This window comes from Lithobates pipiens, unplaced genomic scaffold (genome assembly GCF_037356315.1).
Source record: "Lithobates pipiens isolate NorthernLeopardFrog02 unplaced genomic scaffold, aLitPip1_a1.2 Scaffold_3, whole genome shotgun sequence".
Taxonomy (NCBI): domain Eukaryota; kingdom Metazoa; phylum Chordata; class Amphibia; order Anura; family Ranidae; genus Lithobates; species Lithobates pipiens.
Window position 1 is genome coordinate 46,808,930 of NW_027507790.1, and position 24,869 is coordinate 46,833,798.

Here is a 24,869-nt window from a genome sequence, read left to right on the forward strand (position 1 = left end):
CCAAGTCGAGGAGCAAAGCCCTCTGGAGGTTACAACCCCATTGGATCAACAATGAGACAGTTCATGACAGGGTCTCTCCCTCCCTGCAGGACTACTGGGTCCACAATGTGGGGTCAGCCTCCCTGGAGATGGCATGGGATGCTTCCAAAGCTCACAGCAGGGGTCAGTATATCTCGGCCGTGGCCGCGGTCAGAGCGGAAATTAGGGATAAGGTCTCTGACCTACAACACAAAGTTGAGGAGGCCTTAAATAAATATACCGCCTCTGCAACGGTCCCCAACTTCAAGCACCTTTGATCTCTTAGAAAAGAACTGCATCTCCATGTTTCAGACACCACCAGGCTTGGTATACAAAATAGCAGACAGAAATATTTTGAGCATGGAGACAAGAACAGCAAATTACTAGCAATGTTAGCACAGCAGGACAGGCCCTTAGCAGTTATATCAGAAATCCTTACGGCAGAGGGAGTATTGGTCACCTCTCAGGAGGATATTCTGTCTGCTTTCACTAAGTTTTATACCTCTCTGTATGTTTCCACACTCCATGATAGATTTGACCCTACACCTATGACCTCCATGTTGAATACGCTAGCACTGGGGTGGCTCTCTGATGCGGAGAGACAAATCTTTGTCTCAGAGATCACACCAGAAGAGATCATAATGGCCATCAGATCTTTCCCAGCAGGAAAGAATATTATGGGATAGAATATTATAGAGCCCACGCAGAACTACTTTCCCCCAGGTTAGCTCAGATGTTTCAAGCCTGTCTCAACTGGGGCTCCTTACTGTCCTCTATGATAGAGGCTCATATAATTCTCATTCCAAAGCCTAATAAGGATCCTAAGTTGTGCGCCTCCTACAGGCCGATAGCACTCCTAAATTGTGACCTAAAAATACTAACCATGTTACTGGCCACTAGACTCAATAAAGTAATAAAATCTCTGATTGACTCTGATCAAACAGGCTTTATGCCAGGTAGGTCCACAGACATCAACATACGTACACTGTTTTCTAATATTCATGCTCCCCACACTAATCAAAGCACTGGGCCCATTGCCACCCTTGATATGGAGAAGGCGTTTGATACAGTGGAATGGGTGTATCTGTGGGAGGTGCTTAGACGAATGGGTTTCCCACCGAAATTTGTTAACTGGATGCGCACACTGTACACCGGTCCACTGGCATGTATAAAACTGAATGGCTCCCTGTCATGACAAAATGTGGAAAATTTCAAGAGGTATGAATATTTTTTAAAGGCACTGTATGCTTGTTGATGGGGTTCTTAAATACAGGAGTATCCTGCACTGGGATGGTCAAGGCTTTGTTAAGTCAGGAAACTACTGGATCCATGGTGGGGGCAGCCCAATGTTTAACAAAGTCCTCCTCAAGCAGGTAAAGTGCAGTTACCTGTTTAAGGGGAGTGAACAAAGTGAACAGTGGATTAACTGGAAAGGTTTTAGTGGTCTTGGAGATCCTAAAGAAAATAAGACTAGGGACAGCACTAATAGAAGCTGCAGACTGGTCCTCAAGATTTAAAGTAGTGTAAACTGCATTAACAAGAGCTGTGATGATCTCTTTAATTCCAGGAGTAATGTCAGAGTCCTGCAGGTCCTCAGGTGTAGGGTTGTCAGTTATTGATCCAAGAGACTCAGCATCAGAGGTTGGTAGCTCAAAGAATGATAAGGCTGCAGGACGATAAAGATTATGCAGGGGAAGGCATTGAAGCCCATTTATGACTTCTGCGGTCTGATTTAGCAAATAAGGTTGTTATATAGTCAATGAATTCCTTCAAGATTTTGGTGAAATCGTCCTGGGACCTAGCCTGATGAAGCTCTGGAAGACTCAGAGGGTGGCACTTACTGAATACTCACTAATAAGCTGCTGGATGCAGGTGAAATTCAGACTGAGGTTTGGATTAAGCTGCAGTCAGGAGAAGCATCTACAATGCTGAATGGTGGGAGAGTGTGTGACACTTCACACTGCAGATGATACAAACACTCAGTCCCTTAGCATTAAACCACATTAAATGGGTATTTCAAATTGAGCCTATAGGTCCTAGTATTAAGGTAGCTCTCAGAGCTCACCACACACGATCTGCTCACAAATTGAGCCTTCAGAGACAGGGTGAAACCTGGGGCTGTTCCACAGTTCTACATGCATAACAAAGTATACCAAGGTCTGAAAAGTGCTACAATAAGCCCAATGCTTGGAGGTCACACTCCAAGCTAGTCCTGCAAGTGTCCAGTCCATCCAGGCACAGCACCTAAGGCTATTGCTGAGGAACATCCATTCTGACAGCTGTGTATAGAGACCAGTTCAGCAGCATGTCGTGGAGACTGGACTTAAAAAAAAATAATCTTGACATAAAATACTTAGCCAGCTAAAAGATCAGCCTTTTCTCAGCAGAGAGAAAAGAAGTCTATGCTCTTTGACCCTACTAAAAAACCGAGACATGCTTGGGAGTAGGGGGAGTTGTACTCGACATGTGTGTTTTTTTCTGAGTGTCCAAATCCTTCTGTAGGCACCAGCATAACCCAACAGTCACAAAGAAATTCAGCCTTTGTCCCAGAATGAATGCTAACAAAAATTATGAAGACAGGGAAACAGAAAAATATAGTACATTTAGGGCTGCCATATACAGCTTGAATTTTCAGCTCATGTATTATCTGAAATTCAACTGACTTTTGTCAAAGCACCCAGGTAGAAAATTTTCAGCAGAACAGCGCCTGCATAGCACTGTCCAGGTATTCAGACAGCCAGCACCCATGGCTGTCAGAATACTGGAACAGTTCCTGCATCTAACATCCGGCATGGAAGTTTCATCCATCTGCACTGTTTTGCATGGATGGAGGAATCAGTTCAATTTCTTTTGTTGAGCTCTCAAGCTGAAGAAAAGATTTGTGTGTATGGCAAGTTTTAGACAGGAAACCCAAAATTGTATTAGTTCTTTAAAATAATCTCTATGTAATTAGAAGACAGTAGAACAAATCCATTCTTTATTTTACCTGACTGCTGCCTTTGGAATGGAGCCATACAGCAGTGAGCTGAGCCCACGGTATAGCCCCTTTACACCATGACCCTGAACCGTCTGCCTCACACAATCCCCTGGAGAAGGAAAAAAAAAAAAAAAAAACACAAATGTGAAAATACAAAACCAAATCACTTTCTCAAATATCCCCAAATATTCAAACAATAGTGGCCTACTTAGGGGGTGCTGTCTGTGCTGGGTACTGGTCGTCCAGCTTTTTTTGTTACGTTTTGTTACAGCGCTGTCAAACGGGCAGAAGCAGCAGTTTAGTACTAGCATTATAAGCACTGCAGTGCCGTTTCTGCCTGTTTAACAGTGGCTGTTCAGAACCAAAACAAGCTCTGCCTTTGCTCTGGTCACCAAAAGTGGGTCTGTACTGAGGGGTAAGCCTGGGAAGGAGGTTTGTACTGACAGGTTTAGCTGGGATGGGTGTTAAGCTAGGTGGGAGGATTTAGGGTTGTGGGGGACAATCTGTACTATTATGAGATTGGAACTATTGCAACTATTGGTACACATTTTTACTGTAGGGGATATGGGCTTGGGGGAATTTGTACTGGGAGGAGGGAGTCATTTTGGTTGTGTGTATGGGGAAAGGGAGGGGGTTACAAAATGATAGGCCCTGAGTCCCAGATATACATGTATACGATTACGGCTCAGATGATACAATGTTTATACTGATATTGAAGTAAAGGGTGTATATTAACGGCCTATAATACACCACTCAGTGCCAAACTTGTCCCCCAGTTAATCAGCAGTATAACAAAATATCCCTTCTAATTTACTGTGAAGTAAAAGCAGAAAAGACGCCCTCTGTTGAAGTCAGAAATGACGAAACGTGTAAGAGCGTGACCCGCACGGCATCCCCGGAAGTGAAGCTTGCGCTCTACCGACGACCAGGTCCACATCAGGAAGTGTCTGCAGGGAGACACATGCAGATGCGCTGGACGGCAGAAACAGTGACAGAGCCATTCTTTAATACATTTATTGCTGGATTGATTGTATCTGTGTACGTAGATTATTTATTATAGGGGGGTCTTTTTGACATTTGTGCAAAACGTTTAATAAAATAGGATTATGCTATGTGCAATTCTCTCTGTGTTTTATGACGTTTTTGGAGCACTTATGTCATTTGGATCACTGTGTATGATGAGGATGCCTAAAGGCTTGTTCATTAGAATTGTCTGGTGAGTTTAAAACCCTGAGGTGAGTGTGCTTCAGGCAGTAAAATCTGAGGAATCCTGGTGGATGGTGCCATAACAACACTTTGAATAATCATCAATGATCACCTATACATTGTTTGAACTTCTACCTTTATCATCACTGCACAAAGGACTTTTATCTGTTATGGTTTTGGTCACAAGATCATCGTTTTAATTTAAAAACGCTGTTTTAGTATTGAAATTTAAAGGAATTGGATTGTTTTATTTTTATACTATTGCTTTTATATGTTTATACTGATATATTCATGATTTTTGTTTGGTTGATTCTGCAGATAGAGAACCTCTCCTGATATGGCTGTTACTCACCTATTCCTCTGTATCTTGGCGGGTTTGCCTTCTCATCTAGCTGTAGCTGGGTCTTTACATACTCTGTGGGAAACGTGATACAAATCTCTATACCACCCGCAATTCCTCCTGAAAAAAACATTAAAAAAAACAAGACGTTCAAGCTACAACATGGCACAGAGAGGGAACAAATACATTAAGTATTTAAACAGTAAATAAATTAACCCTGGATGTGCAATCATTGAGATGCAGATATTCACACAGCTGCAGGTACTGTCTATCGGAATACAATAGACATTAGGGAAGATTCTTTTTAACTTCTCTCGTTCATCCCCATATTGAACTAAGGAAATCTATGCCTGTATAGTTCGTCTTACTCACAATATCTTTAGTGATATACTAATAGAAGACCACAAAAACCACGTGAGATTTGAAATTGACGGTAGTGCATGTATTCCCTAAATTGAAGATAATGGCAGATTTAAAGACAGAAAAAGAAAGATATGGTGTTTTTATTTCATAGTAATGTTTACAGAAGGCCATTAATGTTTTCAAACTTTTATTCAATCTGAAAATATTTAAATCTCTTGAAAGCTTTGGACATGTCTAGTAATTAAAAACAAGTTTTTTCAGTTTTGTGCAGCAGGCTCAGTGTTTTACTGTAAAGTGGTAGCCACCTGATCACTTTTACGTGTCTTGCAAGTGCCCCACCCCCCACACCCATTGCTTAATGGGCCCTCTTGCTCCTTCAGGGAGTCCAAAGACCACAAAAACAAAGTCAGCTGGAGGAGATCTGCTCAGCTAAGTGAGCGCTTCTAAGTTCAGGGTTGTCAATATCCCGGGTAAACAGCTGATCAAGCACAGTTCTGTTATGTAGAGCGCTTGTAAAACAGGCCATAGACTGTTTGGATCTCAGCTGGTTCAGTAGGAACTGGCTGAGATCCGAACCATGTATGGGCAGGCTGAATATACCCCAAGTTGATTGATCAATTTAGGTACAAACAGCCTGTTGAATTTTGCATGCGATTATTGGTAGCGGCTGTTATAGCCACTAGCAGTAATCACTGTTTCTCCCTCTGGGAAAACACAATGGCTCCACGGAAGGGATTCGCCCATTAACACTGACTGTATGTATGGCCAGCTTTACTCTAGCGTCAGCCATCTGAAGAGCAGTCTGTGGTACATCACTCATCAGCATGTCATCACCTCCTCACCGTCTGTTTTAACCTCTAAAAACCTGCACTGCAATTGACAGAGCTGCATGAGGCTGCAGGGAAGCCCCATTCAAGTGAATGGGTTATGTTTAGAAGGAGTTACTGCTTGCCAAACGCGTCAAAGGGGATAGTTTTTGCCATGCCGCGATGCAAAGCATCATGACTACAGCATGTGTACTGCTCAGTCTTCTTCTCCTTTGCAGCTTAAAGGAGTTGTAAAGTCAGAAGGTTTTTTTAACTTAATGCATTAGGATAAAAAGCCTTCAGTGTGCAGCAGCCACCCCAGCACCCTATAATACTTACCTGAGCCCTATCTCTGTCCAGCGATCACCATGAGGGTTGCGGCCATCCAAGACTCTCCCTCCTGATTGGCTTAGACACAGCGGCGGCGCCATTGGCTCCTGCTACTGTCAATCAAAGTCAGTCAGCCAATCAGGAGAGAGAGGGGCGAGCCAGGCTGCAGCTCCATGTCTGAATGGACTCAGCTCGGAAGCCCCCATAGCAAGTAGCTTGGTGTGGGGGCACTCGACAGTCCAGGAGCACAGAATAGAAGGGTGTGGGCTGCTCTGTGCATAACCGCCATAACATGTTCGTTTTTTTTTATTGAAAAAAGAAAAACAACACTTTACAATCAATTTAGGAGGGAGCTGTTGGGGGGGGCAGTAAAAACAAGGCTCCACCCTTTTTTTCTTACCTCACCCCAACTGCAAGTGTAAATGAGGCCTAAGCATTGCAATCAAAATCATGAGCAACTTTAGTAAATTTCAACTGTTTGTCACTCAGCAATGATTTGCATTGTTTTCTGTATGCATTTGCAATTCTGCATAGCTAACTGCAATGTGTTTGTTCAGATGTGTGACAGATATCATATTTCCAGCAATTTTGCATTTCACACATGCACAAAAAAGAAGGGTGTGTGAGCATGTTTGGTACTGGCACAATGTTACCTTTAAAGCAGTGAAAGTGGGATTTATGAATAGATCTGCAAAGTTGTAGAAAATATGTTTAAAAAAAATGTATGGCTGTTGCTAGATAAATCATCTTATTTATATTATTAAAATAGTACAGTAAATAGACGGAGTTGGTACTGTGTTTAGACTGTTGGTATATAGTCTGTGTATAAGTCTATGGGGCTGGCCTCCTCCCAAAGAATAAGCATGACTCAGCACAGGCCACAATTCTGCTTTCTGATTGGTGAAAAATACACAACACCCCTCTTCTTGTTCAGTAATCAGACAGCAGGCATCCAGCACAATCATTTGGTCTGCAGCAACAAGAGTGCTTATCTGGACTCATAATACAAATTTACCCCAAAGCTGCTATCCGCCTATTCTGTCCTATTTACAAATACTAGAACACAAAGAATTTTTTTTTTTTTGTTTGTTTAGCTATAGCTATAAAAAAAAAAACAAAAAAACTCTCCTTTCAGTAAATGAGTAATTGTTTTAAACATTTTTTGTTTATTTAAAAAAAAAAAAAAGGTAACAAAATTGCACATGTACTGACCAGTCAAAAAGCTTGGTTAGCACAGAGAAGAGTGGTGGATATTTTCGAAGTCCGGCGTAAAGTCCACTCCATGACATATTCATAAAGATATACTATAGCAACTAGTGTAATGTGTTGCTTAATGGAGGTAGAGCGGTAATTTGCTTTGGTGCTGACACAACGATGTGATGTGATTGGTTTGTATGTTATCTTTGATAGATGCGTACAGTTTTACTTAGCAGGCAAAAATATCACCTTTTTTTCCCAAGCTAAAGCACAGAAAGAGGAGAAAATGGCTAAATGGAAAATGGAGACAAAACATTTTTGAAAGACAGGACGATAAGCACTGGAACCTTTCATATTACAGCAATTATGAAAAAGGTCCCTGCACCATTTCTGGCCATTTTATGTGCAACTTACATGGACATCTGTGCATGAAATCGCACTGACTTCAGCAAGCCGCACATCAAATCGCACTGACTTCAGCAAGCCGCACATCAAATCGCACTGACTTCAGCAAGCCGCACATGAAATCGCACTGATCCCAGCAAGCCGCACATGAAATCGCACTGATCCCAGCAAGCCGCACATGAAATCGCACTGATCCCAGCAAGCCGCACATGAAATCGCACTGATCTCAGCAAGCCGCCCATGCAATCGCACTGACTTCAGCAAGCCGCCCATGCAATCGCACTGACTTCAGCAAGCCGCCCATGCAATCGCACTGACTTCAGCAAGCCGCACATGAAATCGCACTGACTTCAGCAAGCCGCACATGAAATCGCACTGATCCCAGCAAGCCGCACATGAAATCGCACTGATCCCAGCAAGCCGCACATGAAATCGCACTGATCCCAGCAAGCCGCACATGAAATCGCACTGATCCCAGCAAGCCGCACATGAAATCGCACTGATCTCAGCAAGCCGCCCATGCAATCGCACTGACTTCAGCAAGCCGCCCATGCAATCGCACTGACTTCAGCAAGCCGCACATGAAATCGCACTGATTTCAGCAAGCCGCACATGAAATCGCACTGATTTCAGCAAGCCGCCCATGAAATCGCACTGATTTCAGCAAGCCGCCCATGAAATCGCACTGATTTCAGCAAGCCGCCCATGAAATCGCACTGACTTCAGCAAGCCGCTCATGAAATCGCACTGACTTCAGCAAGCTGCCCATGAAATCGCACTGACTTCAGCAAACCGCCTATGAAATCGCACTGACTTCAGCAAACCGCCTATGAAATCGCACTGACTTCAGCAAGCCGCCCATGAAATCGCACTGACTTCAGCAAGCCGCCCATGAAATCGCACTGACTTCAGCAAGCCGCCCATGAAATCGCACTGATTTCAGCAAGCCGCCCATGAAATCGCACTGACTTCAGCAAGCCACACATGAAATCGCACTGATCCCAGCAAGCCGCACATGAAATTGCATCGATCCCAGCAAGCCGCAACATGAAATCGCACTGATCCCAGCAAGCCACAACATGAAATCGCACTGATCCCAGCAAGCCGCAACATGAAATCGCACTGATCACAGCAAGCCGCACATGAAATCACACTGATCCCAGCAAGCCGCACATGAAATCGCACTGACTTCAGCAAGCCACAAGAAATCACACAAACGCTAGCAAGCCGCACATGAAATCGCACAAATGCCAGCAAGCCGCACATGAAATCGCACAGACTGTCAGCTTTGAAATCACACGCAATTTCAAAGCTGCATTCAGTGGGTGCTAAGATACTATAGGATTGGGTTACAATACATGTTGGGGGAGAATTGGTTGTACCACACCATATAAACTACTATTACTTCTGTTCGGTTTTCTCAGAAGTAAATAACAAACAAAAGCGAGTTGGGCATCATATTGTTTCCAGCAGTTTCTAGAGACAGAGGTAGCAGATGAACTGGCTCACTTAACCTCTTCCCCTCTGGAGCAATTTTTTCATTTCCACAGACTCTAAAATTTGTATTTGGCTTTTAAAGCAATAAACCCAAACATGTAATATATTGCAGATTACCAGTCATTACATGTGGTGGCTACATTCTGTGTTCCCCTGGTGACCTCCAGCTCACACTTTATAAGCAGCTAAAGCTTTGCTCTTTTTTTGGAACAAAGGGTTTACATAAACAAATAAAAGCTGACCATTGTAAGCACCCTGTCAGTGGTAAATGGTTTGTCTCATCCCTTGCTACATCTGCAAGAGAGTTTGTGATTGTTAAAAAACAAACTTACTGGCAGCATCACCAGCTGAAAATAAGGGAAATAAGCCTAAAAAAAATAAAACGAATGGAGTCACCACATCTAAGCTGAAATAAAACAAAATGTTTGATTTTGGGTTTAATATCATTTTAATCCCCATTTTTTCTGTATAAAACGAGTGCACCTGCGAAATGGTGAAAAAATACAGTACCAGAAAAGATTAACAGTTGATGTTTTACAACTTGTCAGTTTAGAGTTAAGTGCAGAGTGACCTTCAATTTTTTTTCAATGACTGTGCTGATGGGAGAATCAAGCGATTTTCTTTCCTTGCAACCGTGGTGGAGTGAAAAGAATAATCAGTCATTTATGGGCTGCTTTAGGCTCAATTCACACTACTGCAATGCAGTTTTGCCACCATTTTCGGTACATTTATGGAATGCGACTTTGATGTGACTTGGCTGCACTGTTGCATATTCTATAGGGCCAGGTTGTACTGTAAATCGTATCAAAATAGCTCAGGAGCTGAGCTGCACTGATGAGAACGGGCACCATTAAATATACTGTAATTTCACTTGCCATGTGATTCTGTGCGACCCAAGTCACACTAATGTAAGCCGGCATTAAAGCTATGCATACTCGGTTCAGTTTGGTATAATCTTATGGGGAGATTTTTGCTAAACCTAAAAGGTCCCTATAGTATAATATGGCTTTAAAGCAGTTGTAAGCGAAGAAGGTTTTTTTTTTACCTTTTTAAAAAAAAAAACTTTCTGTGTGCAGCCCCCCCCCCCCCCATACTTACCTAATCATCCCAAACCACTACTGTGCTCCAGAGCAGCCTCTCTCCTTTCTCTCTTCTCATTGGACATGGACACAATGACTCCTGCTGCTTTCAATCACAGCCAGAGAGCAGATAGCAGGGCTGAGCCATGTTGTGTGTGTAAATGGACACACAAAGCATGGCTCAGGATTAAGCCTTCGTGAGTGCCCCCATTTAGGGGCACTTGGCAAGGGGGGGGGGGCAGGAGTACCAGCATTGGACCCAAGAAGAGGAGGATTGGGTCTGCTCTATGCAAAAACCATTGCACAGAGCAGGTTAATCCGATCCCTCTATAAAGGATTGGATGAAAATGTACCGCTTGTCCGATAGACGGATGGAAAATAGGGTTTCCATTCGTCTGCATTTAGCGGATCTGAACATGTCACCGCTGACACTTGTCGCTCCATAGAGGTGAATGGAGCGTCCGTTCAGGTCTCCCTGAAAAACTGGCAGGCGGACCTGAACGGTCCTCGTATGTGTAAAAGGCACCTAAGACAAATCTGATCACATCTTTCTATCTGTAGTCATCTTTAGATGGTATTTTTCCAAAGATAGTCTTTTTGTAACTCAGCAGGAAAATAATTTAAAAAGCCAAATATCCCTGAGGATAAAATCAAGGCAGCAAAATATTTCGCCCAGGGCAAAATGATTGTTTGTGATGAATAGACCTCACGGTCCCTATTACTATAGTAAACCACTTTCACATATTAGAGAACATTTCTTCTTCTTAAGTGCTTTTAGTCCCTAGGAGCAGTTGTAGATTCCAAACATCTTATTTAATACAGACAATTTTTGGTAAATGCAAGAATGGAGATATAAAACAGGAAAGGACCTCAGGCTTCTTTTCAAGAAAGGCAAGATGATGGTGGGGGTAGAGAGGAAGTACAGAGATCATGCTGAAAACATGTGCAGACAAAGGTGCTGGTTATAGGCAGCAAATGCCTTGGAAGACTCCATAAAGTACATGTACTCAATTACAGACCAAGAATTTGTGCTCATTTGTCATTGGAGGAATTCTGCTAAACAAGATATGCAACCAAGCTTCAACTAAAAAACACATTCATTAAAGGTGAATGGCTGACAGGAGCCAGGATTCCAAAACGGACCAAACTAAGCAAATAGGATGATCCACAATCATGGTGGATACAAATCTGTGATTTTTGATTTTTATCAAATTTTATAAAAAAAAAGGCTTTTGGAGTAAAAATCTATCTGAAGATAGTTTTCTATTTAAAGCGGAGTTCCACCCAAAAATGGAACTTCCGCTTAAAAGTGTTGGTGACCCCCTGACAAGCCACATTTGGCATGTCATTTTTTTTTCGGGGGGGGGGGGGAGGGGAGAGCAGGCACCAGCTCCCACTTTCTCCCCTGGCTCCGTGGCACCGGAAGGAGAATCACCTCTCCCCCCTCCCTACAAAAAGTGTAGCTGCTGACTTTTAATAATCAGACACTCACAGTCCTACAGTCCAGCAATGCGGGTGCAGGAAGCCTCGCTCCTCTCCCCCTCCTCTCCACAGTGCCAGCATTGTAACTGTGGGTGCCTGGCTGTGGCTTCACAGCTGGGCACGAGGTGCGCTGTCAATGGCCGGGCAATGTTCTGGGACCTGTGACGTGTCCCAGAATGATTGTAGGGAGGGAGGGGGGGAGAGGTGATTCTCCTTCCGGTGCCACGTTTTAAATGGGTGGAACTCTGCTTTAAGATACATTAATAATTGAGTTTATTCAGCATGAAATGGAGCTTAGTTATGTAGCATGAGGCTGTATATTCTGCAACGTTTACATTTTTGGTAAACTGGTTCAATGAATCCAAGCTCTGCAAGCTGAGATAACATGCATTGCATTGATGCATTCACACAATTTCACAGTAACCATGAGATAAAACAGAGTTCAGGAATATTCTTTTATCCCATTGTTTTACAAATCTATGTACAACTACAAACTGCATGACTGTTTGAAGAAAAAAGCATCTGTACCAGGCTCTAAGTGTGAGGAGGAAGGGCAAGCAGTAAAAATGAATGTAAAACCTTCTAAGAAGCTTATAAACCTTGTGATCTTTCTGCACATAGTTTGAAGTACTTTACTCCTCCCTTGAGGAGCAAAACGGCAGCAGGCCACCAAATAGACAACGTTTGGAATACTTACTAACCTGGCAGCTTATTATTATAAATAAGAAACCATCATTTTGATTGCTGCCACGTCCCTCACCTTGTTGTGTTACTGCTGCATCACCACCTGTCCCACTAAAGTGAATAGGACTGTCGGGACAACAGCGGGTCAGAGGAGGCGCTGCTGCTGGACAGAGATGACAGTTGCTCTTTAAAAATTGTGATTTAAATCAAGTTGAATTAAATCAAGCCTTTTTGCTAGTGATTTTAATCATGATTAAAATAGACTTGATTTAAATCAAATCCACCCTCTCCACAATCAACCGCTGGGAGCCAAGGTGGAAGTATAACTGCGCCTAAACCCAATATCTCTATGGGATGGATGGATGGATGCCAAAAGCATGGGGTTCCAAGATGGATAGACCATGTAGTCAAAATGGTCCAGAAGTGCACTCAATAAGAGAAAACAGAGGTGGAACTCATAGGGGTTGATTTACTAAAGGCAAGTCCAATTTGCACTACAATGCAGTCACTGTAAATCTGAGGGGAAGATCTGAAATGAGGGGAAGCTCTGCTGATTTCTATCATCCACTCATGTACAAACAAAAGTGCTGTTTTTTTTATTTTCCTTGCATGTGCCCTAAGATCTACAGTGACTGCACTTCTAAGTGCACTTGTAGTGCAAAGTAGATTTGCCTTTAGTAAATAACCCCCATAGTGTAGTATTAAAAGTTCAAGTTTTTAATAAAAGGTTAAAACTACTTACAGCAAGCATGAGTAAACTTGCATAAAATAGAGTCAAACACATGCAGCACCCTGGCGTGATCACATCAAATTGACGTGTGAATAGCAGCATGCTGTGATGCCTTGGATTAGGTTGTGCTGCTTTAAATGCAGCACGTTTCATTTTTACCCAGTGACCACCAACAAAATGTGTTGGTGTGTACTGACCCTAATAAAAAAACAATGGATTTTGACTTTTTTTTAACTGGGCATTTGTAGAGCAATGCAGCCCAATGGATGTGGTGTGAATGGACCCTAATAAAGGATACTGATCAGGTAGACTGCTTCCTGGGCGCATCCTAAATTCTGAATTCCATACCATATATTTAAGAATCCCAATAAGTGGTAACATTTCTATGCTATGCTGCAAGAAATCTCCCTGTGCAGTTATGACAAAAATAGGTACCACAGAGAAGTCATTTGTTAGAGCACATGAACTGCAGAGCATGTAATTATGGGGGGAGGGCAGGCCTGTTTTCCTGGTTATGGTTTAACCCTTGGCAAGCTTAAAGTGATACTAAACACACATTGTTTCATTTACAGTGTACCTTCTATTTCTGTAGCGGATGATGGCACTGTAATTATTTTAATGCTTTTTTTTTTTTTTAAATCAAAGTATCTTTTTTCCTAATTGATATACAGCTGTCACATGACCCAGATCTTTCCCAGCCTGTCTGCAGGGAAACATAAGCAAGAGGAGCTTCTAGTCCTCTGCTACTGGTCACATGTTCAAAATTAAATTCCCTAACCCGCTTTAGCTGCTGAGGCAGCAGCCAAAGGTGTACACATGCCGCTGCAGGAATTAAAGAGGAAGTAAAGGCAAATTTATTTTATTTTTTAAAACACACCCTGTAAGGCAAATGCATAATGAGCTAGTATGCATAGCATACTAGCTCATTATGAATAACTTACCTGAGAACGAAGCCCCTGAAGCGGTCCTCCGTCTTTCTCTTCGGCGCTGCCATGTATGAATGAATGAATGAATGAAATACTTGTATAGCGCACAATGCGAACTGAATCGCCTCTAGGCGCTGTATCCCGGAGCGACTTCCGGGTCTCGCGGCTCCGGCGCTGTGATTCGCCAGAGCAGCGATGACGTCACTCCCGCGCATGCGCACGGGAGCCGACACTCGCGGCATATCGCCGCAATCTGTAGCCTGCCCAGTGTGCCTGCGCGCCACTGTCTATGGCGCATGTGCCGTAGACAGCGGTGGCTGTCTTCGGGTAAATATCTCCTAAACCTTATAGGTTTAGGAGATATTTCTTGGACCTACAGGTAAGCCTCAATCTAGGCTTACCTGTAGGTCAAAGTTGGTTGTAATGGTTTACAACCACTTTAAGCCCCCTGTTGTTTTTGGTGGTGCTACTGCCTGCCAATCATGACCTACCATTCAAGTAAATTGGGCCACTCTGCAAGTGCCCCACAACTGCATGCTTCTGCGGGTCCGAAGGGTTAAAGCAGGTGGAGAGAAAGCAACACAACGCTGCCTACTTTAACCCATTGTTTGCTGTACTGCACAAGGTTGCAGGGCACTTGCAGGGTGGCCTTATTCACTTGAATGGGCCATGCTTGGCAAGTGCTACACCCATCAACCATGACATGTGTACACCCCTGGCCACTGCAGCTAAAGGGGGTGTGGTTGGGGCGGTGGTGATAAAAACACATCTTATAGGGATTTTATTTTTATTTTTTAAATAACGAACATGTTATACTTACCTCCACTGTGCAGCTCATTTTGCACAGAGTGGCCCCGAACCTGGTCTTCTGGGGTCCCTCGGTGGCTGTCTCGGCTTCCCCCCGCAAGTACTTCTCACGTTCATGCGAGCTCCCTCGCATGGTGAGAAGTGCTTGCGGGCGCGCTCCCGTGATACAGTCGGCTGCTATAGCCGCTCGCTGTATCACTCGGCCCCGGCGTGCCGCGTCATTGGTTGTGATTGACAGCCACGCCAGCCAATCAACGGCCAGGCTGAGTGGCGAAGAGGATGTCAGAGGCGAGCGCAGGACTTTCAAGGGGTCAGATAAGTAAAACGAGGGGGTCGGCACTGTCAGGTGTTTTTTCACCTTAATGCATAGAATGCATTAAGGTGAAAAAATGTTTACCTTTACAACCCCTTTAACTATGGGGCTTTACCACCACCCAAACTGCAAATGTAAATGAACCCTTACTGTTCTGAGCCCAAATAAGGCTGATTTCACACTGATGTGCACCGTGGGTGCAGCGCAGTGCATCTACAACTTTTCTGGGTTACCTGCACTTTGCCATAGATGGCATATCCTGCAGGTGTGATGCACTTTCTGAAAGCGCACCAAACCCACAGAATATAATAGAAGTCTATGGCTAAGTGCAGCAAACCTGCAAAAAAACTGCAGGTATACTGCACTGCACTCACAGTGTGGGTCAACTACAGCGCATCAGTGTGGAAAGCAGCCTTATACTATTATGCCTAGAGTATTGCTTCACATTGACCTGAAGATCTCTTCTTTCCTGCTGTTGGCACCACTCTGGAGACCGACCCGCTAGCCTGGATAAGAGGTGGAGTGCAGTTGGTTTCACTCCGCATGGGACAGGAGCCTGCACTACAGAGGAGGCATCGGCTTATGTGGCTCCTGCTCCCTACTACAGCTCCAAATTTACAAGTAGACCCTCTGCATTGCACTCTGTTTGATGCTCTGGGATGGCCGGTCAGCAAGCCCAGACTGCGGTCTACAAGTCACCTGGTCACGATCTACTGGTTGCTGACCCACGTAACAGCATTTATTGATCGTTTTTTATGATGTAGGTTTAGTGACACTTCAAGGGCAAACAAAACAGTGTTTAGTAGGTGAGTGAATCACATAGTACTGAGAAGGCTGAAACCAAAGTCACAGGATGATGTTTTGGTCTCCAGGGATAAAACTGTCTGTATCCAGAATGTGTCTACACAGAATATGATAAACAGTCATGTGAATTAAAAGGCAACGTCCCCGTCACTGAATACCCCCAGAATGCAGAGGTGGGAACAAAACAGGAATTCCAGCACTGCATAAAGGCTGCAACACAGCTTTGGACAGGATTCTTTACAACAAATAAGCATTGTTTTATGCTAAAAGCAAAAAAAAAAAAGCACAAAGTATCAATTTTATTCCCATTCTCTGTATAACAGGGACCATATTACAGTCCACAGCATTAAACTATAATGCAAATTGCAAAACAGCAGGAATGTTCAAAAATTATTTGTAAATGGTTTTGGTTTTGTGTCTTGTTGCATTTTTAAAAAGAGTATGCAATTGGTATCTGCCCATAGTGCAGTGTTAATTATCAGCATCTTTATAAGAATCAAAGTTTGTATGGCAAACTATAATATTAGCGGTACTGCTAAAAGGCAAATTTATTGTGAAACTATAAGTGGCTATAAACACAAATATGACCATCTAGATCAGATACCACCATACTTCTATGGGTGGCTTCAGAAAGCTCTTGCTAACACACCTCTGGGAAGAAAGTGATTGGACAGGTTAGAAATCTAAAAAGACAGCAGATTGGTCTGTGATGGGAGAGTCACTCCTTCCTCCTGTATATACGGTATATTTAGTAATGCTTGTATGTCCAAAGTATGCTGCTTACACTGGTGAAAACACTATTGTTTTTATGGATTATCCTTACATCTCCCTGACCTCCTTACCATGATCACTAAAACTAACCCTACTGCCATTCCCTTCAATATTTATCGTTTTGTTATTTTGTCCATTCTGGGTTACTTTACACATCAGCAAACCTACCAAGGGAGGCTGCAGTCAGTAAAAAGTACATATAGACATAGTCTGTGCACAATTCGGGTGAAGTTGATGGGATTGGGAGACCCTCCCTTGCTTACTGGCACCAGGCAATCTTTGCGGACACAAACCAACCAACTCTAAGCCCCCTTTCACATCCACACGATTTTACAGGTCAAATCGGAGCCTATTGCTGGCAATAGGAGCGCCCCAATCAGTGTGACGCCTACTTTGCGGCGCCGCAACGATTTCCAAAAGTAGTTCCTGCACAACTTTTGGCGACTCCGGGGGCGATTTCAATAGACTGTGCATGAACCAGGACAGATGTCATTCCGCCATTTACAGGGCGGCACAGTGGTATAGTGGTTAGCACTTTCACCTAGCAGTAAGAAGGGTGGCTGGTTCAAATCCCAACCAGGACACTACCTGCCTGGAGTTTGCATGTTCTCCCTGTGCCTGCGTGGGTTTCCTCCGGGTACTCCGGTTTCCTCCCACAAACCAAAAGACATGTCGGTAGGTTAATTGGCCTCTGTCCAAAATTGGCCCTAGTATATGAATGGGGACCTTGGATTGTGGGCTCCTTGAGGGTAGGGACCAATGTGAGTGTGTAATGTACAGGGATGGGGACAATTGTAGACACTCAGGTTGAACTGGATGGATTGGTGTCTTTATTCAACCTTACTAACTATGAAACAACCAACTCTAAGCCCCCTTTCACATCCGCACGATTTTACAGGTCAAATCAGAGCCTATTGCTGGCAATAGGAGTGCCCCAATCGGTGTGACGACTACTTTGCGGCGCCGCAACGATTTCCAAAAGTAGTTCCTGCACAACTTTTGGCGACTTCGGGGGCGATTTCAATAGACTGTGCATGAACCAGAACAGATATCATTCCCCCGAACCCCCAACCCAACCCAACCCCCGAAGTCCAACCCCCAAAGTTGGACTGAAATGCGGCTTTGAAATCGTGCGAGTTCAGATGAACTTGCGTGATTTCAAAGCCGTGTTCAGTGTGAACGAGGGATTATAATCATTAAGGTAGTTCCTTCTGGGAGAGAACAGATACTTCTGTGCATCAAAAGAGTTGTTAACCTAGGGAGAAGGCTGGGAAGGTAGTCAAAGTGGAACTTCATTCAGTTTGTTAAAAATATAAAATCAGCGGTTACAAATGCTATAGTTGCTGACTTTAAAAAAAAAAAAAAAGAAGAAGAAGATACCTATCAGTCCATAAAGTCCAATGCGGTCTTCCTTGTAGCAGATTTTTCGCCAGGGTTTCGGCTCTCCAGCGCCGCCATCTTGGATTTGGAAGCTGGTTGAAACTTCCTGATGTCTCACAGCCTGCTCCCCACTGGGTGTGTGCAAGGTCACCAATAAGGCAGTACAACTGATCATCCTGTATGGGGCTCATGTTTGAACCAACAGGAGCACTGTACAGGAGAAACACTTGTACTACCTTATCGGAAGCCCTGGGTATATATCTGTACTGGGAACTTCCTGCCTGAAAATATTCAATTCCGGAAACCAAACCTCTTGTGGCTCCCCCTGCAGCGCAGCTGACTTCTCCTCCTCTACCTAACACCGACGTTCAATTGCTGCAGCAAGAGGGGGGTCTGTTTCAGTATTTGTGCTCCCCCACTAATCCTATCACCCTCCACTTTCTTTTAACCCTGTGTGAATCCCCCTTCCAAAAGAGGTCTGCTGGCTTCTCCTCCTCTCTCTTGCACTGGCTGCAGCTGCTTTGGGACACAGGAGGATCGCTGTCAGAATGGAAAGCAGCGAGGCTTTGTATCGAATTCTTACCGCCTGCTTTAACCCCTTCATCCGTACACTTGAAGTTATTTTTAACAGAGGATATTATTACTACCACAGCCACATAGAAAAGCAATGTGGCCACGGCATGTATTCACCCTCAGTCACTGCCCTTGCTGATAAAGTGGGTAGCGGTTTGGGGAGGTAAAAGCACAGTTCAACTGCAGGGTTTAACAGCCTTATGGGCTCGTTCACACAAGTACTCTGGCTGTGTGAGTGAGAGGTTTGTACATGCATTTGGAATCACCTGTTACTCAATGGGGACACAGCGACTGTACGGACACAGCTGCAGGTCCTAATGTAAAGCCCATACATTCATAATTTTTTTCATTCAGGCTGGGTTCACACCTCTGATGGATGCAGATCACAGCAGGGGTCCAGTGCGTCCCTGTTCTCCATTTCAGAGCCGAAGTTTTGCATGAATTTGGCCCTGAAACTGAGCAAAAGATGCACAGCGTTCCTGTGCAAGCCGTTCCCCAGCCGCAACAGAGATATGTGAGCCGGCTCCATGAAGAACTGGTCACAATCCCATCTTGCAAATTGGATGTGGGGAAATCCGTCTCTAATTTGCACAGGTGTGAACCCAGCCTCAACGAGCACTGTGCTATTGTGTTCTGATAGTGGGGAGCCTACCTGGCCTTTAGAAAACAATGATCAGTGCTGCCAGCTATAGTCAGTGGCACTGATTGATCAGGAAAAACCCAACAGGTTGGTTGGGTATCATATCCTATTCAAAGATAAAGAATGGGTAAGTCTGGTCTTCTGCTTGGTAACCACAGGTGAAAAAAAAAAAAAAAGCTGAAATAAATATGTGAAATTACCTCTGCCCTAAATTGCCATGTAGACTCACTTGTACTTGTTTTTCAACCTTCCCTAGCACAGGAACAAAGGTGAAAGTACAACTCTCATTCAAAGTGGACTGAGAGTGGCTGATCAGCATATCAGCAAAAGAATATTGTGAAATGTTCCATGTAAAGATTTAGGCCTTCGAAACACACATACACTCTTATTTCAAGGCATACAAATGTGTTATTTACACAGTGTAAATCAATCTTTAGAGCACAAGGGCTGCTTGCATATTTCAGGGTCAGGCAACACTACTCTACTATTTATTTATTTTTATTCAGCCAACTATGAATTAAAAAAACGTAAAGCCCTGCAATTGGTTTTACCCTGTTTATCTGCATGATACATGTTATTGTAGTAATTTCAAAATAAACATTATTTAAATTAGAAGTTGTACACACAGGCTGAATATCAGGCGGCATGGGCCGGATCAATAGAAACCGGCCGACATTCTGCCTGTGTGTACGGCTGCTGGCTTCTGTCGAAGGGACATGAATGAAAAAGGTCCCCCGATCGGCATCCGATCAGCGTCGCAGCACTAAGCCTGGACCGGTGTGTTCTGGGGGGGGGGGGGGGGTGAGAACACAAAAGCACAGCGGGGAGATCGCAGTACTAATATTGGATAGTTAATACAGCACAGCGGGGAGATCGCAGTACTAATATTGGATAGTTAATACAGCACAGCGGGGAGATCGCAGTACTAATATTGGATAGTTAATACAGCACGCTCCCCCCGAGCTCTAAAGTTTTTGTCATTCAGCCCGCTGGGTTGAACAAAAAAAAAAAAAAAACTAGACTCTGAGCCCGATTCACCCTAGTGCGATTTCACAGTTTTGCATGACAAGGGAAAATCACATTGTTTTCTGCTTATTATCGTTTAATGAAAATTGAAAACATTGTTGCCAAGTGCCAAAATACAAATAGGTTTCTACAACTCCTGTGTTATTTATGACACAAACATTTAAAAAAAAGTTGTTGTCTTTTTTTTTTTACTGCAAGCTGATTATAGGGCAAATACCCCTCAAAAGGAAGGGCCAGGGGCTCCTAACAGATTCCAACGTAGTTAAATGTAATAAGTGGCACACTACTGACTAAAAGCAGATGTGGACGAGGGTGCTTTCAGCAGCGGAATCGTTTTCCAATTCCATTTCTATAGGTAACATTCTTAGGGGCACATTCTCTGTGCTCACTTACATGTGCCTCAATAGCAGGAGGGAATGGCAGCTACCCATGCCTAATTGGTGTGTACAGTGAAGGAAGACACATATGCCCACGTCCTGTCTTCATCCTTTAGTCAACTGTCACATAGGTAGCAATCTTTACCTCCCTCTAAAAAGCAATCTGAGGTGGTTCACTTTTCAGCGGGTGGTAGAGCAGTGACTTTCAGCGGTTCAGGAGGATATGACACTTATGAGTGTTTTTTAGTGATTTACCGCACTATGAGTTTTTTTAGTGATAAATGCACTATGGGACCTATGGGACCCGTTCACATCTATTCTTTTTTTCAGTCCCTGCATTTTTGTAAAGGGTCAGGGACTTTTTTAAATGCAAAAACTGTACTTTTTGGTTCAATAGACTTTAATGGAGAAACTGCAGAAAAGCATGTAGTGTGTTCTTTCCACAATTTGCTTCTTTTTTTTTTTTTTATCTGCCCAACAACAATTTGGGCACAAAAAAAAAAACGAAGCATAGAGAATGCAAAATGCATCAAAATTCTTTGTGGAAAAACGTGTGCAAAAATGGATCAAAAGTAAACTGCATAGGTGTCAACCAGGCCTGAATGCATGTTTTAGCCTAATATATGTATGTTTTTTGTTATTGCTGTTTTTCATCCCTAGGGAAATTTTGTATTGAAATCAAGTGCCGCATCCATGAGTGAAGCATGTGGCTCATAGTTGTGGCAGGATCCAATTGTCCTTAATAGCCCAGTTAAATTTCTGTACCATTGTTGGCCCATGTGAAAGGGACCCAAGTGTCCACTGAAGCCACTATGGGTATAGGACAGTGATGGCGAACCTTGCCACCCCAGATGTTTTGGAACTACATTTCCCATGATGCTCCTGCACTCTGCAGTGGAGTTGAGCATCATGGGAAATGTTTGCCATCACTGGTATAGGAAGATGTACAATACATATGATATTATTATAGGTACTTATATAGCGCCATCCATTTACGCAGCGCTTTACATATACATTGTACATTCACATCTGTCCCTACCCTCAAGGAGCTTACAATCTAAGGTCCCTAACTCACATTCACATAAGCCAATTAACCTACCAGCATGTCTTTGGAGTGTGGGAGAAAACCGGACTACCCGGAGGAAACCGACGCAGGCTCAGGGAGAACATGCAAACCCAAGGCAGGTAGTGTCATGGATGGTATTCGAACCAGCGACCTTTTACTGCTAGACAGGAGTGCTACCCACTACACCACTGTGCCACCCTCATATATTTTCCTGTTGTACTTGTGTGCAGGACAAATATCTAAGTACACACAAAAAGCTTGTTTGCATGCGTTTCCTCAGGATACTCCAAAGACATGCTGGTATGTTAATTGGCTCCTGTCTAAACTGGCCCTAGTGTATGTATCAATGCAACATAGGGACCTTAGATTGTAAGCTCCTTGAGGGAAGGGACTGATATGAATGGGCAGTATGTAAAAGCAATGCAGATATTGTTGCTGCTATATAAATACCTGTAATAAATAAATACTTCCATACTACCCCCTCTCGCTGCCATGGTAGGCTTTGGGTTAGTGGTTGACCCATGTGAAAGGGTATCCACTGAAGCCTCTCTATGGGTATAGGGAAATGTATTTTCCTGTGGTGTTTGTTGAATGCAAGACACTCCATTCAGGGCAGGGACTGACATGAATGTACAGTATGTAAAGCACTGCGTAAACTGTTGGTGCTCTATAAATACCTGTAAGAAACAAATACTTGCATTAATTGTGTATATTTTTAATATGCTGATAATCATCTTAAACAGATGCAGTAATTAATTATATGGATCTTTTGCATTGCTTGGGATGTGCTGTTATCCATATTACACACTGAGAAATCAGATTTTGTTCAGAAAATACTGAAAGCCAAAATGTAAGCTGTACTGGTTGTTATCTCTGCATCAGAATTGTATATGCCCAATTTTAATATTTGTTATGGTGTGCTGATTTGGTCAGCAATGTGCAGCATTCATTCACCAAAATCCTCCATGTCCTTGACTGAGGAACACAGTTATTGTCATCTGGACAGCTAACACATGCCATGAGAATGGGCAGTTACTTGGTTTCTAATAAAAGGGACATGCCAACATAAACTGTTCTTGGTCTGGATGAAGGCTGGCCATTGAGGATTTCTTTTTTGGCTGATCGAAAAAAAAAAAAAAAATAAAATGAATGGATTCTCCTATCCACACAAACAAGGTGAATGTAGTAATCACTGTAACTGGTCACATGACTGCTGATCCTTCTGCCCTGCCCTGCCCCGCACGTTCAGGACTGTTTAAAGGGATGCCATGGATGACAGGATTGAGTTAAAACTGTAAATTATTCAAATTTTTTTTAAATTACTATTACATATGGATACGTATTTACATGAAGTTGGTGGATTGTACAAGCTTGCCTGAATCATTCTTTTAGACCCCACTCACACTTGTGCAACTTGTCACTTGATGTCCAAAGTTGCATGTCACCTCCCATGTTATCCAATGATGACCATTCATATACATGCAACTTAAAGTCATAGCGACTTCAAACTATGTTCATGCACTACTTTGGTCCGACTTTCATGCAACTTGGGGGACCACAGACTTCAAAGTTGCATGAAAGTTGTACCTGAATATTCTACATGCAACAGTGGGTCCGATTGTTGTCAATTGTTTGCAGATTGACAACAATTCACATCCAAGCTGCGCTCATCCAAAATTGGCTCAAAGCTGCATTTCAAAGTCATGCAAACTTTGGAGTCCTACAAGTGTGAATGGAGCCTAATGCCCTGTACATACGATGAGATTATCGGATGAATAATTGTCCATTTTCTTTTTACATGCTAATCTCATATCGAAAATGAAGAGTTTATTATAGTTATGAAAATTCTCGCACCACAGAATAAAACTGGAAGTGATGGATGTGTTGTAGTGTATTTGTATTGAATTTTCAAACGACAACTGTACTGATTAAATAAAAATCGTAAGATCTGGGATCATAGGAGGAAAATTTCCGTGCTGGTCTCATCGGATAATATTGGATGAATTGTTATGATCAGCTCTTGAAAGCCGTGTACGAACGGTCAGATTATTGTACAATCGATTCCAAGGGGGTATTTTTAAAGCGATTTCCTGATTGTGTGTATTAAAACATACAATGCAGGAAACGCAATTAAAACTGGCTGTTACAATGTAAAGTATTACTCTTTGACCAGGACAAACAATTCATTAGTACAATGGGTAAAGAAATCCATGTGTGCCCAGGACATACCCAAGTGTACACTGGAGAGCCCCAAGATGATCTGTGCCAGTGTCGTGTGTTAGATGACAGGCAGCACACACACGATCAGTGGGGTGAGAGGTGATGATGACAGCAGGCACTCCTCTCCTGGCTGGGGAGGACACATCTCATTCATTGCCTCCAATGACAGTCCGCACACATTCCTGTATGGAGCTCCAGGCAGGCACAGCCAATGACACCCCACACACGGTTATATGTCCCCTCCACTCATCACAAGTGTCCCTCCGCACTCCACTTGTCTGACACCAGCCAGGGACTGCAGTCACACACGGGGCGCCCGTCACCACACACTGCGCTTACCTGCTAGAATGGCTTTGCCCGGGTGGGTGAGCTTGGCACCTCCGGCGGGTGCAGCGGCTGCCAGACTGCGGTGTCCTGAGAGAACGGAGAAGGGGGCACCGGGAAGAGCGGAGAAGAGGGGGGACAGTGGGGTGCGGCCATTGGAGGACATGGCTGGGTGAGGAGAGTGTGGGCTCCGGGATGAAGGCTCAGGACGGGGCTCCTCTGGTTCCGGCAGCCACCGTGTCCGGGATCCGGGGAAGGGGTGGGGCTACAGAGGCTGCCTCCCGCCCTCTACCACGCCCAGTCCTGCGTAACCGGACTGACTGCACCGCCCTGAGGAGAGGATAGGCGATAATTACATCCCCTACCTACATTACAGAACAGAACACTACAGTGTACCAAGTGCAACCCTGAGGAGAACACAGGGGGTAACTACATCCCCACCTACTGTACAAAACACTACAGTGTACCAAGTGCCACCCTGAGGAGAGCACAGGGGACAACTACATCCCCACCTACTGTACAAAACAC

At 43.7% G+C, this 24,869-nt stretch overlaps 1 protein-coding gene across 1 annotated transcript in view; it reads right to left on the reverse strand.

The window, feature by feature from the left end:
- Positions 1–24,612, reverse strand: part of SLC25A1 (solute carrier family 25 member 1) — a 49,262-nt gene extending 24,650 nt beyond the window's left edge. The window contains exons 1-3 of the mRNA XM_077461617.1: positions 24,357–24,612; positions 4,554–4,661; positions 3,005–3,104 (exon numbers count right to left, since the gene is read on the reverse strand). Coding sequence (XP_077317743.1) covers positions 3,005–3,104; positions 4,554–4,661; positions 24,357–24,507 — 359 coding nt within the window. The 5' untranslated portion in view covers positions 24,508–24,612. The remainder of the gene's footprint in view (positions 1–3,004; positions 3,105–4,553; positions 4,662–24,356) is intronic.
- Positions 24,613–24,869: the final 257 nt, after the last annotated feature.